This window comes from Acomys minous, assembly GCF_964271855.1.
Source record: "Acomys minous genome assembly, chromosome: 6".
NCBI classification, from domain to species: domain Eukaryota; kingdom Metazoa; phylum Chordata; class Mammalia; order Rodentia; family Muridae; genus Acomys; species Acomys minous.
Window position 1 is genome coordinate 43,462,749 of NC_140487.1, and position 19,062 is coordinate 43,481,810.

Sequence of the window (19,062 nt, forward strand, 5' to 3'; positions counted from 1 at the left end):
GGATTTGTTTCCAAATATTATGGATAAGAGAGATGAACATGGACTGGAGAGGTAGGTCAGAGGTTAAGAGCACTGGCTGCTCTTCCAAAGGTCCTGAGTTCAATTCCCAGAAACCACATGGTGGCTCACAGCCATCTATAATGAGACCTGGTGCCCTCTTCTGGCCTGCAGGCATACATGCAGCCAGAGCACTATATAATAATAAATAACATCTTGAGAGACCGGTTGGGTAGAGGGCGGGAGATGAACACGGGTACCTGGGGACTCGAGGGGGAAGCATGTTCTTGAAAACCTAAGAGTCTCTTTGGAATCCTTATAGCAGCTCATAAGTCAGCCCTCATTCATGCTTTATTATCCAATTTTGTGCTCTTGGTTACCTTATTAAATTTACCCTTGGCTAAGTGCACTCAGCAAATAGGTAGGCAGTGCCTTTTGAAATTGTAACTGAGCCTAGGAAGAAGTATAATTAGATAGGACAACATGAAAGGGTAAGTGAGTGTCATGACAGGAAGACTGGAGGAAGGGCTCTTTGAAGAGGTAGGCTGGAGCCAAGATGTTTGGGGGAGTTGATGCATAGGGCATGGGGCCTATTCAACTGCACACCTCTCTCCGAGGCCTCTGTAATTTTGGAGTGTATGTAAACTTTTGAGCCAAAGAGAGACTGTGTACTTGTACACGATTTTAATTGAACTCTGAAAGTTTTTCAGGTAGGCTTATTTTCTTAGGAATGAGCATTTTTAAACCATGAATAAAGGTTATTTGATATTTTGCTAGACAGATAATCTCAGAACATTTATTTTGCTTATAAGAAAAGGTTTGAACTGCTGTTTATTTACATACAATCAACTGATATGATTATTTCATTTATCATTTAGTCATTAAAGTCAATCAATCCTTTATTGGTGTTCATGATCTCATTTCATCTCAGAAACTTTCTGAACAATTTGAGTTAGCCCTTCACAAAGTTGATCAAGTGGAGCGTGGAGAAGCTGGTAGCAGATATTTACAGACTTAGCCTCACCCCTGGAAACCATGTGCTCTTTGTAGTTCTGTGTGGCAGTGTTACAGGACTCTACTATTTCTGTAGGAGTGCTTTGAGTACTGCGGGGTTGTCTTGCCGTAACTCTTGGTACACGTGTTCCACCAGTGCTCAGAGCAGCCTGCAGCCAGGGAGTCGTGCTGGGACACCTTGATGTCATTCCTAAGACTGCTTTCTTCAGGAAGTTGGTTTTAGTTCATTTAATTGGCAGAATTAATTAACTTTAAGTAAGGATAAAATCAAATTGATGTTTTTCTTAGGGTTCCCCCCCCCCCAAAACTTTAAAATAAAACCAAATGTTCCTAATTTGTTCTTAGAAATAAGTAGTGTCAAGATCCCTAACAGGCTAGATCTTATGCTGAAAGTGTTCGCATTCAATTATATATTGTGATTTTCATAAGTAAGCTTTCAGGAAATACAGAATCCTTGAGAAGCTATAGTCTGAGGATGGTCCTCAAAACCCTCAGTGTCAGAGCCCTTCTGCATTGGTGCTGAAGTTTAAGGAAGAGAGGCAGTAATGGCTTAGGGCAGCAATTTCTCATTCACAGTGTTTCCACATTTAAAACTTGGAAAAGTCCTTAATACTAGGTGTCAGATCACCTTCAAGGTAGAGTTATAAATACTTGTAAGCCACCTGACCTAGTTGTTGGGTCTCAAACTCAGGTCCTCTGTGAGAGTAGTTTGTGCTCTGTTTTGTTTTAAGACAGGATTTCTCTGTGTCACCCTGGCTGTTCTGAAACTCGTTCTGTAAACCAGACTGGCCTCAAATTCAGAGATCTACCTGAGTGCTGGTAGTATGTGCTGTTAACCACTGAGCCACCTCTCCTGTTCCTCCTCTGGAACTTGTGTTGAACATATTAACCAAAATAGATAGAAGCATCATGTTTGTGGATGATCAGTGAAAAGCTTGTTCTTCTCATGAGTGTAGTGAAGACCACAGAGAAACCTGTCTGAATGGATAACAGCCAGGGCTTTATAGACAGCTAGAGTATTTTAAATAATGTGGGACCCATTTTAGTATTAATCATGTGGATTAGAATAAGTCATTCTCGGCCTTATGATGGAACCTAGTACCTTTGTACACCTAAAAGGTTATGCAAACTTCCCAGCACACCTTCTAGAGGTAAATGGACAATGATAGCTTCTGTTACCCCTAGACAAGACGAAGAGCCACCTGCAGTCCTGCTGAGGTGGTTTGTTTGCCAGATTCCCATGGGAGATATGGATGTGTCCGTGCTGTTGGTCCAGGGAGTACCCTCTCTCTTGCCTGCTCATATTTAACTCTTTTCTAAACATAGTTTTTTTTCTCTAAGCTCAATCCTGTTTGGGGGGTAGGGTTTTTGTCTCTCTGCCCTCTACCCCTATTTAATTTTTCAGACTCAATTGGTTAAAAAAGTAATTTTTCCAACTTTGATTTATAGTTGATATTAATAAATGGCATTAAAAAGATCAATGTCCTTTTTAAATGACATTTAAATTTTTAGTTATTCTTTTTTAAAGACAGTATCTCTCTGCATAGTCTTGGCTGTCCTGGAACTCACTGTGTAAAGCAGGCTGGCTTCAAAAACCACAGAGATCCACCTGCTTCTGCCGCCTAAGTGCTGGGATTAAAGGCATGTACCACCATGCCTAGCCCAATTTTTAGACATTTTGATCTGGAAAAAAATGAAGTTTCCTGCAACTTAACAAATAATTTTTTGTTTGTTTTCTGTTTTTTGAGACAGGGTCTCTTCTCTAGGTAGCCCTGACTGTCTTGGAACTCTGTAAAACAGGCTGGCCTTGAACTCACTGAGAGCTTCCTATCTCTGCCTCTTGAGTTCTAGGATTAAAGACGTGCCTAACAATAAATAATATTTTTCAAAGATGTATTTATTTATTATTATGTATACAGTGCTCCTCATATGCACCGGCAGGCCAGAAGAGGGCATCAGATCTCATTATAGATGGTTGTGAGCTACGATGTGGTTTCTGGGAACTGAACTCAGGACCTCTGGGAGAGCAGTCAGTGCTCTTAACCTCTGAGCCATTTCTCCAGCCCAATAAATAATGTTTTTAAAAAAACAAAAACCTTCAACACAGAAGCAATGAAATGAAACAGATCTTTTGAAAAGAAAGGAGATACTTGTTATCTTTAAAGTATTAAATCCTGTTGTATGACAGAAGCATCCTTATAAAAACTTAAAGTTTCCTGTATCACAAACTAATTTACTTCTTAAATCATCTTGCAAGCTTTTGTTGCCTACAACCTCATGACGTGCATGTTTCAATTGTCAGAGTCATAAGCACACTCGGATTTCACATATTAAATAAAACTGCCCAATGTTCACCATGTCCTTGTAGTCACTAAAACTCAGCAAAGGTGGCCAGTGAAAGGCTCAACTACTTCTCAGGTTGAAGGCATGATAGTAAAAGTCTCTCCATTTTTCACTTACATATCCAGAATTAGAACATTGCTGTAGAAAATAAACAGCTGTTGGACCTGGAGAGATGGCTCAGTGGTTAAGAGCACTGCCTGCTCTTCCAAAGGACCCAGGTTCAATTCCCAGCACCCATATGGCAGCTCACAACTGTCTGTAATTCCAAGATAGTAAACTTTCACACCAATGCACATAGATTAAAACTAAATAAAATATTTTTTAAAAAAAGAAAAGAAAAAGAGAAACAGCTGCGTATATATTTCCAGATGATGAAACAGGATTGTCTTAGGGTTTCCATTGCTATGAAGAGACAACCATGACCACTGCAACTCTTATAAAGGACATTTAATTGGGGCTGGCTTACAGTTCAGAGGTTAAGTCTGTTATCATCATGATGGGAAGCATGGCAGCATCCATGCAGACATGGTGCTGGAGGAGCCAAGAATTCTACATCTAATCCAAAGTCAGCTTGGAGGAGACTGGCAGAAAGAGTCCCTCAGTCCACACTGGGTAGAGCACAGCATAGAAGACCTCAAAGCCCACTCCCGCAGTGACTCCACACTCCTCCAACAAGGCCACAACACCTGCCTAATAAGTGCCACTCCCTGTGGGCAAGCATTCAAACATAGGAGTCTATAGAGGCCAAACCTACTCAAACCATCACAAGGGTGGTTCAAAAGATACCAGTAGTTTGCTTCTTTCATGGATGCTAGCCTACTGTGAGTCTTCATACTAAATTTTTAGCTCTAGAAAACTGGCTTGGGCCAGGCGGTGGTGGTGCACACCTTTAATCCCAGCACTTGGGAGGCAGATGCAGGTGGATCGCTGTGAGTTCAAGGCTGGCCTGGTCTACTGAGCCAGTCCAGGACAGCCAAGGCTACAGAGAGAAATCCTGTCTCAAAAAAAAAAAAAAAAAAAAAAAAAAAAGAAAGAAAGAAAGAAGAGAAAACTGGCTTTTGCGTCCTTCAAATAAAAAACACAGTGTCTTCAGCTTATACTCTGGCTTGTCTTGTGAATCATTTTAGTGATGAGCTTTATAACAAAGTTGTTAGGACTCTTCTCTATCGCCTATTACTCTTATTGCCCCAAACCTGTGTCTCTTTAGAAAGAGTCTCTTTTTCCCTGTGTACCATGGGCACCTTGCCCTGTTGCCTAATTTTCCTCTTCAGAGATGGTGCATTGTTCTTACTCAGAATCTCTCTCCCACTAGTCCACTAACCAACCATCTCCTGTGTGATATATACATGGAAAAGGCCTTCGATGTAGGCCCTGGGGAAAATTCCTGTAAGTTTTATTGGTTACTAGTATTTTAATGGGAACGTCTACATAAAAGTTGACATTTCTGGGTTATTTGTATTTTAAGTAACTGGTGTCATTGTCTCTTTACTATTACTGCTTTGTTGAAATGTAAATGTTAAATGTCCCTGGTTGATAGTCTCAGTGCCTTTCCGTAGTACTTTCTGTAATACTTTCTATTTTATTACTCTCTTTTTAATAGAACCTGACTTAAAAAAGCGGATCCGTGTGCACTTGCTTAATGCCCATGGCTTGGATGAAGCTGGCATCGATGGTGGTGGTATTTTCAGAGAGTTTTTAAATGAACTACTGAAATCTGGATTTAACCCCAACCAAGGCTTCTTTAAGACTACTAATGAAGGGCTTCTGTACCCCAACCCAGCTGCTCAGATGCTTGTGGGAGATTCTTTTGCAAGGCATTACTACTTCCTAGGCAGAATGCTTGGAAAGGTAATCCTTATATAAAAATAAGGCTTAAAACAAAAGATGTCATTTCATTGTTTTTCTATAGTTATAGTCTAAATTTCATTGTATTGTGTGTGTGCATAGCTATGGTTTGACATTTGGTGTCTTTCTCAGTTGCTTCCTACTTAACTATATTCTTTTGTTTGTTTGTTTGTTTTGTTTTTGTTTTTCGAGACAGGGTCTCTCTGTGTTAGCCTTGGCTGTCCTGGACTCACTTTGTAGCAGGCTGGCCTCGAACTCACAGCGATCCACCTGCCTCTGCCTCCTGCCTCTGCCTCCCAAGTGCTGGGATTAAAGGCGTGCGCCACCACGCCCGGCTGCTTAACTATATTCTTTGAGACAGGTTTTCTCACTGAACCTAGAGCTAGTCAATTCCGTAGATTGACTGACCATCAAGCCCCAGCTTTCCCTACTTTCCCAGCACTGGAAATATAGGAGCATGCTGACATGCTTGGTTAGCTGTTTCTGGTTTTGCTTTGTTAATGTAGGTGCTAGGAATGGAACTCCTCCTACTTTACCCATGTAGCCATTACCCCAGCCCCAAAAGTGACTGTTTTAAAGTTATTCAATGTGGTTTAAACTTGTTACATGAAAGGGGAATGTATAACTGAATGCAGACTTCAAGTTTACTGGTGAAATGTGCAATGTGTTCCCTCTAATTCAAGTCAGAAACAAGACAAGAGCACACTTGGTCCTGGGGGATCTGCATTGCAATTGCTTTTCATAAGTAACCCTGAATCCCAACAAAATGTAATTGTTATTTTTACTGGTTACTCATTTTTAAATTTGGAGTTTTTATATACAAGTATATATGTCTAGATTATTTTTTACTTTGCTTACTTGCATGTTAAGTCAAAATATTGGTTACTGTTAATTGTGGTTACTGTTCCAGTAAAATCAGGATCTGAAACTCGTGCCTAATCTGTCTTAAATGACTGTGTATTTGAACTCTGACTTGATCCCATGGGACAGATAGAGTCATGTGGTGGAAGGCACGGTGCATCTGAGTAAGATCTATCCAGTGGATCTCTGCTGTCAGGGTCAGTTTTTTTCAAGGTTAGTTTTTATTTGTAACTATGTGTATGTAAGTGCAGGTGCCCTGGTAATCCAGAAGCACTAGATCCTCTGAAGCTGGAGTTCCGGGTGATTGTGAACTGAACTCGGCCCTCTGGAGAAACAGAATCTTGCTCTTTATTACTGAGCCACCTCTCCAGTCCTGTGTTCAGGCTCTTAACTATCCAGTTCTTATTAATATGACACAGAAAAAGATTTTATTCCAAACTCAGTGACTCATGAACACATTAGGAGTCCTTGTAGCTTGAAGAACAGAGTACCCAGCCAGTTGTAGTAGGGCAGCTGAGGAGTCAACACAGCTAAGGGAGGAGGTGGCTCATCTGCCCTGCCTTCTTCACGTGGCACACTTTGAGTTTAAGTTATGCCCCCTGCCTTTTTACTGTTTTGGAGACAGGGTCTCTCTACACAGCTCAGTGTCCTGGAGCTCACTATATACATCAGGCTTGTCCTCAAACTCAGAGATCACCTGCTTCTGTCTCCTGAATGCTAGAATTAAAGGCATGGGCCAACATGCCCAGCTTGAGTTATGGGTCTTAAAATATAGAAGAAAGATGTACCATATTTGGGGATATAAAGTAACATTATAGCATATACACAACAAATTCACAACTGATTCTCATTGCCAAGAAAGATGATCTGAATTTGATCTTTATATTCAACATGGTAAAAGAAGAAAACCAGCTTTCACAAATTGGCCCCTGGCATGCATATGGAAACTAAGTAAGTGTAATAAAGGGTCTGTGAGAAAAACTCCAGTATCTTTAGTTGTCAGACAAATGTAAACATAACTACACTGAGATGCTGTTCTATCTAGAATAGAAGCTATCTAGAATAGCTACTATTGGAAGACATGGCCAGGCATGGTGGCTCATGCCTATAATCCCAATATGTGGAATGGAGGATGATTATTTTAAGTTCCATACCAGCCTGGACTATGGGTGGAGGAAATGCTTATGAGAAAAGGGGGGAAAGAACTTCGATGCACAATTAGTGAGGATGTGTATATGAACTCTAGAACAGAAGTTCCTTGAAGACCAAGTAGAGCCCTCAGCTAATTCTTACAAGACCTAATATATCCCAGAGAAAATGAAGTCAGCATGTCCTTGTGACCCACATTTATTGCTACACTAATCATAATAGCTAATATATGAAATTAACCTAGGTGTTCAACAGTGGAGCAAATAAAGAAATTATAGTATACATACATGATGGAATAATATTCAGCTGTAAAGAGTGAGGTCCTGCCATTTGCAGCAAAATAAATGGGACTCAATGATATTGTATTGAATGAAGTAGTTCAGGCACAGAAAGACAAGTACCACATGTGCACTCTGGTATGTGGAAGCTAAAACCTAGTTGTCCTCAATATAAAATAGTGATAAACAGGAATTGGGGGAAAATGAGAGGAGAGAAGGGAAGCTGGATTTGATCAGGGAACACTGTAGTCATGTGTCGAAATGTTTACTCTCTGAGCCCCATTCATATGTACAGTAAATATATGTTAGCCAAAGGTAAAATTAGAGTGTGATGGCACATGCTTTTTTTTTGTTTTGTTTTGTTTATTTTGGTTTGGTTTTGGTTTTTCAAGACAAGGTTTCTCTGTGTAGCCTTGGCTGTCCTGAACTTACTTTGTAGACCACACTAGCTTTGAACTCACAGCAATCCGCCCGCCTCTGCCTCCCGAGTGCTAGGATTAAAAGGATGCGCCACTACGCCTGGCAATGGCACATGCTTTAATTCCAACATGTAGGAGGCTAAGACAAGAGGATTGTGAGTTCAAGACCAGCCTGAACTGTTTTAAAAACCGACTTGGCACATAGCTCAGTGATCGAGTGTTTGTTCACTTTGTTGGACCCCCAATACTGCAGGATAAAAATAGAAGTGATTTAGTTAAATTACTATTTATCTTTGATTTACTCAGTTTTTTACATGGGATTTCCTAAGGGGTTTCTAAAATATCTGTTTACCATCTGGTTGTAAGTGGTTAACTTTGCATCAGAATATCTGCATCCAAATGAATGCACCCATACAGCACTAATAACTGTGGCACCTGAACATTAAATCTGCAAGAGAAGAAAACTATCTATTGATTGATTATGGTATTTATTGGGTCATAATATATTTAAATTTTCTTAATGCATATGTTAGTGATTGTTTACTGTGATAAAGTGCACAAAGGTCTTCAGAGCAGCTTTGCACAGGAAGAATTACCTCCCGTCACTGGTCACTTCTCAGTTAAAAGTTCCATTAGCAGATGGTTCCTGCCTGGGCTGTGGGTCATGGCTGCACTTTGTTGCCTGTAAATCAGGCTTTAGACAGGGATAAGTAAACATCCTGGGATGTGGTCATGTCACGTTGGACTTTTTTACAGACAGAAGCACCTTAGTCCATTTAAGCCAATTAAGTTCAGAATATTTATTGGAACACATCCTTTATCGTATTTGAGTTCCATTTGAAAATTTTCCCCTTGATTCAGAATATTGATTTAATTGGAACAGAATGCCTATAAATCAGATTATTTGGTAATACTGTGGTAATATATTTGAAAATTTTAATTAGCAGATTGTGTAACTTCAGCATGCTTTATAATTGTTTATTTCCGTAGAGTAAGTATGCAGTTAATGTATCATAAAGTGTGATGTTGACAGTTAGCAGTTGATCTTGACCTTTCTGGAAGCTGAAAGAATTTATTCTTGTATGTCATTAGTGTCCTTTAGAAAATGCTCTCTGAGTTCTGAGGTTTAAATCTGTAAAGCTTGAGGTGAACACATGGACCCTTGCTTGCCTCATCCTTCCTATGACACACAGCTGCCCACCTCTGCCGTCGTCATTGAGCTCCAAGCTTAGTGCTGGCGTCCCCTGCCTCACCCACTATTATCAGACCAAGGCTTTCCTTAGACTTGGGATCTTGACAGTAGTACAGGCTTCCTAAAACTGAGGCAGAGCCTTTTACACAATTTAAATTTAGTTACCATGCCAAACATGGTTAGGCACACCTTTAACCCCAGCACTAGGGAGGCAGAGACAGGAAGATCTCCGAGTTTAAGGCCAGTCTGATTTACATAAGCAAGTTCCAGTACTAAATAGTGAGGCCCTGTCTCACAAAACAACAAAAATTTAGTGGCCATGATGAGATGCATTTCTGCTTTGCACACGATCAGCTTAGAAAGGCAGCAATAAGTAGTTGAGCCCAATCTCTAGGGTAACCTAAACTATTAGAAAGGCAGCAATAAGTAGTTGAGCCCAATCTCTACAGTAACCTAAACTGTAAGGAACTCCAGATCTTGGCTGCATGACCTGAAGTGTATTTAACTTTGATGCTATAAATCGGTAGAGCAAGCACTCAAATGGGAACGCTAGGTAGAGAGTGGTGGTGATGGAATCTCGGCCTTAGTAGTGTAGAGCTGAAAGGAAGTCGTGTGGGAGGACATTTGTTGATGAATCAGGAGTGAAAGGAAGATGATAGGGAACAAGAAGAGAAGAATAGAGGTTGGTTTGGCTAAACTGGGGAAGGTTGGATAAGGCTGAAGTTACTCAGCTCAGCTCCCTGAGGCATGCCTATGAACCTTAGACAGACACTGTATTTAAGAACAAGGTCCAGACTGAGCTGCAGGCTTGAATGAGTGCGCACAGAGTGGAGTTTGGGAGCCAAGTCCGATGGAACAGCAAAGTTCCACAAAGGAAAGAGAAAACAAGGAGAGTGCAATGTTTCAGAAGCCTGATAAAGACTGTCTCAAGGGAAAAGGATAGTTACTATGTAATGTTACTGATGGGCCAAAGAACATTAGAACAGAGAGGTGGCCTTGTCATTTATCAGTGTGAGCAATCTTTACATAGAGTAAAGGCAAAGTCTCAGCAGATGGTCATCGACCATAGATAGCATCATTGCAGCTAAGACACACTCTGTGCTCTGCACCTAGGACTGCTATCTGGGAACTGCTATGGCCATTCAGACTAATAAGCACTAAAATGAAGGACATTTTCATGAGCAATAGACAAGCAAGCTGTTCTTTCACCCTCTGCATGAAGCACAGACCTCACTCGTGCTTTAAGGAAAAAGTGTTTGTATTTTAATTTTATCATCATTGCTTTTGCAGGTCAGAGGCCAACTGTGAAAATCAGTTCCTTCTGCTATGAGTTTGGGATCTTGGATTCTCAGGCTTGCATGGCATTCACTTTTACCTGCTGAGCCATGGAGTGAAAATCTTGAACTAAAGAGGGCCTGGCCCATGTAGGCATCACAAAGAGAATGTGTGCTTTGCAGGCAGCAATGTCAAAGGGACCTCCTCAGCTCTGACCCCAAAGGCTTAGATGTGAAAAAGGCTCAGACACCGGGTATCTTTTTGGCAGGCACCAAACAGTGTGGCCCATGCTGTTCACTGCTAAGGCGGCCAGCAATGGATGTTCATTGGAGTCCCCAGTGATCCCTGAATCTTACATGTGAAACGAGAACAGTCACAAAAGAAAAACATCAGGCCTGGAGAGGTGGGGCAGTGGTCAGTAATCGTTTGAGATTCTTTGACCCCCCCCCCCAAGGCTGTTCCTGTCCTTCAAATAACACAGCAGCAAGGCATGTTCAGTTTGCTTCCTGGTTACACATCCACTAGTGAGCAGTTGCACTCATTGAAGCTGACATTCACACAGGCAACAAAACAGGGCTCAGTATCTTGTGGATTAGGCATGGTTGGGAATCCAACCCCAGCTCTAATTAGTATCAGGTAGCTGTGTGGGCCTAAATGCTACAGGAGTTGACTGTGACTAAAATCCAAAGATTCTAAATGAGTCTAGGTGGCATGCATAATGGTAGTGTCCTGAAAGAGTCAAGAAAGGATAAGTGGTTTTATAAACTCATATAAGTAGAGTAAAATATTGCCTGGCATAGTTTATAACTAATTAAGTGTTTCAGTGGTACTATTGCTCTACTTGGACCCCTATGTGTCCTGCAGAGTAGGACCAGTCCAGTTCCTGTTTCCAAAGCTCAAAATTGGAGTATGTGGGCTTAGAGCTTTGTTTTGTTTTGTTTTGTTTTTCAAGCTATGTGGTTATCATGATTGGAAATAATTAAAATTATTATGTGCTTGCTCATTTCGGATGACTTTAAAGCACGACATCATTTCCTATAGTTTTTAGATTAAGTTATAAATGTTCACTTTAGGACTACCTGAAGATTGATAGAAATGCATTTGAAAAGCATTATTTTTTTTTATTGATTCTTAATGTAGTAAATTACCGAAGTTACTTGGCAGCAAACAGAAGTGGCCTGTGCTGTGGCTCACATTTTTTTTCTCCTGATAGAGCCACAATTTGCATTAATTACATTGAGACTGCACTCACTTATATTAAAAGGCTTCTACTATAATTAATCCTTTTCATTTCAAGCCATTTTGGCACAATTTCTGGCTATAAACATTCATAAAGGACATAGCTGGAAAATACAGCACAGGCTTTTTTGTATACCTATCTTTTTTGTGTGTGACAGGTAGTTATTGATACGTTTCTAGAAACAAGTGTGGTGCAATGGGCTGGAAAATGCTAAGTGGATTATTTTACATAAAAATTAGACAGTTTTAGAGTTGTCTAACTAACCTGTATTTAGAAAATACCTTGATTTACGCTTAACATTTGTATCTCAGTTGCATACATTATGGAAATTTAATTTATAATCCATTTAGCTGATGCAATCATAGTTTTCAGTGCCACCATTTATTAGTGCTTGTATATTAAATGCTCTAAAGGTTTAAACCTGCCCTGTGTAAAAAATTATACCTATGCATTTACATTTTATGAGTCACGGTGGGATTTCTGCTTAAAATTCAGGTAGCCCTGATATATTTAACAAATTTATCTGGCTTATTGTTACTAATGCAGGAGTGGCAAACAATGACCTTCCATATTGAATGCCCAGTGATTTACACTCAGCTTACTTTCAAAGTCCACTGTGTAAAGAGGGCTTTTTCTCAATACATGGGGATCAATCATGTAGCTTTGTGCAAAATGTCTTCCTTGACTTTGAACTTATCCTTCATTTAGAAGTAATGGTGTTTACAACTATTCAAGGTTAATAGTAGTAGCTGGTTTTGTTTGTTGTTGTTTTGGGGGTCTTGTTTGTGTGTTTTGAGAATAATTGCCCACGGAGGAGATTGTGTCTTATGTAGACATTGCCTGGAAATGTAACTGGCCTTAGAGGTTGGGAGGGAGCAGAGAGTCACCGTGAATACTGAACTTTGAGTTAGACATTATCCTGAAAGGGGGAGGGAAAAAGAAAAAAACACTTATGAAGGAACTCAGACTTCTGTGGCTCCATAGGAATTGGTTTCTTAGCATATTCGATCTAAGGAAAATGAGTCAGTCATGGCCTGCTCAGTATGATGCTTGTGTTTTTTTTTAAAGTGTTCAAGAGTATCAGCCAAACTGTTAGCTAAGAAACTTGACAAAGATTGATTATAGCTTTCAATTTTGCCTGTCAGAATAAGACACTAAGAATGTAAGGTTGATGTTTGTTTATGTGCTTTTGTGTGTGCTCATCTGCTATGATGCACATGTGATGGTAAAGGTAAAGTTCTTTCATTCCACCATGTGGTCCCAAAGATCAGGCTTGGCAGTAAGAGCCTTCACTGTCTGAGTGACTTCACCACAGCTTTTATAGACAGAGTTTCTCTGTATGTAGCTCTGGCTATCCTGGAAGATTTGTAGACCAGACTGGCCTTGAACTTAGAGAGATCCACCTGCCTCTGCATCCCAAGTGCTGGGATTAAAGGCGTGAGCCACCACACTCAGCTTTTTTTTTTTTAATCTCACCAGACATTTCTGAGTCTATCTTGCATTTTACAACCGTGGGCTGTTGGCATATTTACCGTGTGGCATGAATCTCTGGCCTGATGTTGGAAACCTTACATAATTTTACTTTCCATCTTTGCTAGGGAATCTCTGGAGATCTCCATAGTAACTCACTAATACTAATTAATTCAGTGGGTGTCAGGAAGCGCAGTTTCCAGCCACAGTGAGATGCTCCATTGCTTCAACCACCAGGGCCAAGATTAAAAAGCGGCAGTCCTGACAGGTGGGAGTGTGAGGGCCAGCGGTAGGGACTGGTACATCACTGGTAGGAAAAAGAAGTGCTAGCATTTTAGAAACTATTTGAACAGTGTCTTCCTTGTGAGAGTCACCGCTATGCTCTGTTTTCTGCTTTTAAGTATTATGTTCATGGAAGTCAGAAGTAGAGACACCACACATACCTATTTCCAGGTAAATAGGTGAATCCATCACACCACAGTAAATGAAAGCATCTCCAAAACCTGGTGTGTGCTAGAAGTCTTAGGAGTGATGTAGCATACTGTCCAAGAGAGCAGGCTAAGAGAGATCTGTGGAGGGGTTCCCTGAAGTCATTCGAGTATAACCAAGTAAGAATTTCATTCAAGGGGCTGGAGAGATGGCTCAGAGGTTAAGAGCACTGGCTTCTCGTCCAGAAGACCTGGGGTTCAATTTCCAGTAACCGCAAGGCAACTCACAATTGTCTGTAACTCCATTTTTCAGGAGACTCGACACCCTCACACAGACATACATGCAGGCAAAACACCAATGCACATAAAATAAAAATACATTATTTTTTTTAATTCATCAAATGGCCCACAAAGGTTTGTCAATACTACAATGCAAATGATTGCAAAAGTGTTGGAGATAAAGGTAGGAATGACTTGTAGTGAGGACATATTTCTTATTTCTCATTTTTTGTTTTTTAGGTTGTGTGTGTGTGCCAGTTAGAAGAGGTCCCAAAACCAAATGGCAGTGTCTTTTTTTATGTTAAAGGAAAGATGTGGCACAAAATAGACCCACAGTGAAGGCAGCAGGTGCAGAGGCAGGAAGTGGAGGGATGCAGCTGAAGCGATGGGTGCCAAAGGTGTGCAGAGCTGTTAGGAGCTTGTACGGGAGTAAAGGATCCATCTGTAGAACTGTGAAACAGTACTCTGTGTTTGAGTTCCTGTTTGTGGTCTTTTGGTACCTAACATACTACAGCCCTAGAGCACTCATATCTGACTGTTTATGGAAAACATTTGCTGACCTACTATAGCATAAAGGACTTGGCTCTTTAAAATCCCATTTGGAATTATCACTGTGTGTTTCAGCCCTGGCCTGGCACATGGTACATGCATGGCCTCACATTAACATGGAGACAAAGTCTGCCTCTCAGGACTCTGTCACTGCTGAATCAGCTTGTGTTCTGGTTATAGGAAGCATGTGGATAATATTGAATGTTAATCCCTGTCTGCCATCTGGTCTGTCTGAAGGCTCTGTATGAAAACATGCTGGTGGAGCTACCTTTTGCCGGCTTTTTCCTGTCCAAGCTGCTGGGAACCAGTGCTGATGTGGACATCCACCATCTGGCCTCACTGGACCCTGAAGTCTACAGGAACCTGCTTTTCCTTAAGAGCTATGAGGAAGATGTGGAGGAGCTGGGACTGAACTTCACGGTAGTGAACAATGACCTAGGGGAAGCCCAGGTAAGCCAGAGCGGTTCACCCTCTCAGTGTGAAGTTGCTCTTCCTGCCACTGTCACCATGGCATTGTCCTCAATTGAAATAGACTTGGCTGGGGTGTGGCTGCCACAGCAGCTGAGGCCTTCCAACTCCCTCCTGTTCTCAGCCTCTTTTCAGGGATGGCATCTCCTGCCTAGCTGTCCCTCCCTCTGCAAATGATGCCCCTAGTTGTGCTGAAGCTGGAGCTCTTCTCTCATTTCCATACTGGAGAGTAACTACCAGACCTTCCCTCCCTCACATCTTCCTGGCTGCTCCTGCTGCTTTCATCCTATTTGCAAAAAGAAAGGCCTGTATTAGATTAGAGTCAGACTAGGTTTCGTTGTTACTTTTGATTTGTTGTTTGGAGAGAAAAAGAGAGAGAGTGTGTGTATGTGTGTGTTTTGTGAGACAGTTTCACTATATAGATGAAGCTGGCTGGTTCTCAAGCACCCAGGTCTGCCTACTTCTGTCTCCTAAGTGCTGGGATTAAAAGCTTCCACCTTGTGTCTGGTCAAACTTTTTTTCTTTTTTCTTTTTCTTTTCTTTTTTTTTTTTTTTTTTTTTTTTTTTTTTTTTTTGTGGTAGTGAGACAGGGTATCACTGTGTAGCTCTGGGTGTCCTAGAAATCATTATGTAGACCAGGCTGGCCCTAATTACTGCCACCACTCAGCATCCAAATTAGTTTTCTTGATACCAGCTTTTTTTTTTTTCCAAGACAGGGTTTCTCTGTGTAGCCTTGGCCATCCTGACTCACTTTGTAGACCAGGCTGGCCTCGAACTCACAGCAATCCGCCTGCCTCTGCCTCCCGAGTGCTGGGATTAAAGGCGTGCGCCACCACGCCTGGCTCAGCTTTATTATTATAGAAGTCACATTTCATGAAATTCACTCTCCTGGAGTAAGTATATTCATAGTTGTTAGGAATCACTGTAGCCAATTGTACAATATTATGTTTGTCCTAGGAAGAAATACAGTTGTTCTCTGCCTGACTGTAGTATATGTTTCCAAAATTTAGAAAACTCTTTATAATATTTACAAAGCTCTATGTACTCATGAATACTGTAATCCAAGCACCAGAGAGGCCAAGGAAGCAAAATTGCAAATTCTAAATCAGATTGGGCTATATTCAGAATTTGTCTCAACAAGGAAGAAAACCTACCTCAATCTTATTACTAGTATTAGGTCAAGAAGTATGATTATAACATGATTATGATGTGTGAAGTATTATCAAACATGACTTAAAAGTTGTAGGTGGGAACCTTTCTGTGTTATTAACAGTTCATGCTAGAGTTGACGTCCAGGGCCCTGCGTGTGTTAGGCAGGCACTTGCCTCCAACACCATTGGTAGCCCTTGATATAGAGCACTAATTTTTTTTCTGACTTTAGTAATTGGGTTAGTAGCTGTTTTAAATTCTGGTTTTCATTTTGGGCTTGTTTGTTTTCTCTAGACAGGGTCTCACTATATAGCTTTAGAACTCACAGTGCAGACTAGGCTAGCCTCAAACTCACAAAGATTCACCTGCCTCTGCCTCCCAAATACATGAGGTTAAAGGCCTGGGCCACTGCATGGGCAAGTTCTGTTCTTTTAATTTTCCATTGTTAGCCTGGCATGGTAGTGCATGCCTGTAATCCCAGCATTCTGAGAGGCAGAGACAGGCAGATCTTTGTGAGTTTGAGGCCAACCTGGTCCACAAAGAGTCCAGGACTGCCAAGGCTACACAGAGAAACCCTATCCAAAAAAAAAGAAAGAAAGAAAGAAAGAAATGATAGATGGTAATGTAGAAATTGCTATACCAAAGTTCTGACTAGAAGAATAAAGAAGCATAGTGATAAGGCAAATTGAAGGGACTGCTGCAGAAGTAGATACAAGTGGGTAGCCCTGTGTGCCCTGAACCGCTGCCCTTCTCTGTAAAGTAGCAGCTCTGTTCCCGGGCTATTTCCTTTACTGTGAGCAATATGCCTTTTTTGTTAGTCCAGTAATGAACTTAATTTTTTTAGATGCTGATTTATGCATGTTTACGGGTCAAAAAAGCCAAGGGTATAACCAGACCAGAAGTAATCACGAACAGTTGGGCTGGAGTCATAAGACCTTGATTTGAGTTGTTGGGTTTCTTGTTGGCTGTGTGGCCTTAGCCATAGGGCCTTACCTATTGCAGGAGGAGCTGTGGTGTTGTCACAGCTGACCCTCAAAAGTGCTGGAGGAAGACACCTACAAGGAGAACTTCCCTATTCTATTTTCTTCACTGCATTGCTCAGGGTAGAACCCAGGGTCATTTTCTTTACCACTAAGATATGTCCATGACCCTCAAAGGGTGTCTAAATGTACTCATCAAACCTAGAATTGGGAAACATTTGAGTGGCTTTTGTTGCTGTTGTTTTGTTGTTTTTCCAGACAGAGTTTCTCTGTGTAGACCAGGCTGGCCTCAAACTCACAGTGATCCACCTGCCTCTGCCTCCTGAGTCCTGGGATTACAGGCGTGCGCCACCACTCCTGGCTCTATTTGGACGACTTTTAAATAAACATAGGTTAAGCATAGATGTTTAGATTTAGCCTGAGAGAGGATTTTAAATAAAAGATAGTATCACTATTTTATTAAATTATTAGAAATTCAACTGTTGTCTTATTGGGCAGAATAATTGGTGGTGTTGGAAGTCCCTTTAACTGAAAACTTGATTATTTCTTTGTCTTCACTTCATACAATCACATCATCATCTATTATGTACCTTAATCCATTTAAAGGAGGCGGTGTTTTTATATATGGATATATAATAGCCAGCCTCAGGAGGCTTGGTTAACAGATGAATTGTCAGCTGAATACCAGCAGAGGAATTAAGGTAATGAGCAGTCCTCACTCAGCGTGGAGACAATGGCTTGAAAGCCCATTGTGAGATTTGATGGGTCCCAAACTGAAAAGCAAATTAGTTAAAAAAGATTGAATGTCTAAAATGTAAAATGCTGCAGGAAGGGAATCAGCCAAGTTTAGCATTCAAGTTTAAAACTACATAACTTATAAAGTGGTAATCTTACCATACCCTCCAGTACCAGGTGCAGGTTGAGTAAAGTTCTTCACCTCACATTGAAATTTCCTTTATGTAAAGTGCTTAAATTGGGGTTATAAAAGCCACAACTCTGATTGATAGTATGTTCTTTTTGGTTTTTCAAGACAAGATCTCTCTGTGTTAGCCTCAGCTGTCCTGAACAGCTGGCCTCGAACTCACAGTGATCCACCTGCCTCTGCCTCCCGAGTGCTGGGATTAAAGGCATGTGCCACACTATCATGCCCGGCCTTGATAGCATGTTCTTGTTATTCTGGAGATATAAAAGAGCCGTGTAAAAAAAGTAGAGCTGGGTGGTGTCAATAGTGATCTGCACTGTAAGCACCTATAACCCAAAGCTTATTGCCTCTTGCTTCCCCAGACACAGAACCCATTTCAGGCCGTTCTTAGTTCACTAGCAGTAGTGCCATTGTTGTGTTGTGAATACCCAAAAATGTCTTTGCTCATGTGTTTGTTTATTTGTTTGTTTGTTTTAAAAGGAGCTCTGGGGTTGTAGAGATGGCTCAGAGGTTAAGAATGCTGTCTGCTCTTCTGAAGGTCCTGAGTTCAATTTCCAGCAACCACATGGTGGCTCACAACCATCTGTAAAGTGATCTGATGCCCTCTTCTGGCCTGCAGGTGTACATGTAGGCAGAACACTGTATACATAATAATAAATAAATAAATCTCTTTTTTTAAACATAAATAAATAAATAAAAATAAAAAGGAGCTCTGGCAAAGTTTTATTAAAGGACAACTTTCCTGGTATACTTTTCACCAGTCTGTTCTGGCATCTTCTAATAATGTCAGAATCTCCTGGGTCACTGGTAGCCAGTGTGCATACTCTGTAGTATTTTCTACACACTGTGCCCAACTCAGTATTATTGCCACTGTAGTGATAGATGCCAGTTTTAGTCAGCATGGCATAGTATTCTATTTCAGATTTCCTCAAAGCTGGCCTGTTATTGGTGAAGACAACCAGTTTTGCTTTGCCTTGTCTGATCATCTTCAGAGTCTGTATCCTGGTGCATACTTTCCACTTTTCATAACAAGCTGGAGCCTAGAATTGATCAACTTTAGAGACCTTTTCATCCTCTTTGCGGCCACCTGCCGTAGATGGGGGACAATCCCCAACCAAGATCAGCCGCCAAGATGGCCAGGGAGCAAGAGACGAAGAAGGTCCCACAGTGCAAAACTCTTCTAGGCAGCTGCTCCTTTATTTTG

The 19,062-nt window shown here is 41.0% G+C and overlaps 1 protein-coding gene, 1 long non-coding RNA gene and 1 pseudogene across 3 annotated transcripts in view; 1 reads left to right on the forward strand and 2 right to left on the reverse strand.

Moving 5' to 3' along the window:
* UBE3C (ubiquitin protein ligase E3C) overlaps positions 1–19,062 on the forward strand; it is a 100,595-nt gene that overhangs the window by 67,022 nt on the left and 14,511 nt on the right. The window contains exons 18-19 of the mRNA XM_084786954.1: positions 4,955–5,202; positions 14,577–14,789. Coding sequence (XP_084643080.1) covers positions 4,955–5,202; positions 14,577–14,789 — 461 coding nt within the window. The remainder of the gene's footprint in view (positions 1–4,954; positions 5,203–14,576; positions 14,790–19,062) is intronic.
* Positions 5,352–9,501, reverse strand: LOC311600381. The gene is made up of 2 exons (XR_014780231.1): positions 8,581–9,501; positions 5,352–5,682 (listed from the first exon to the last, which is right to left on the reverse strand). It is a non-coding gene; the product is annotated as an uncharacterized lncRNA (long non-coding RNA).
* Positions 14,796–18,969, reverse strand: LOC311599038 (large ribosomal subunit protein eL30-like; annotated as a pseudogene). The gene has a single exon. The product of its transcript is annotated as a large ribosomal subunit protein eL30-like (transcript).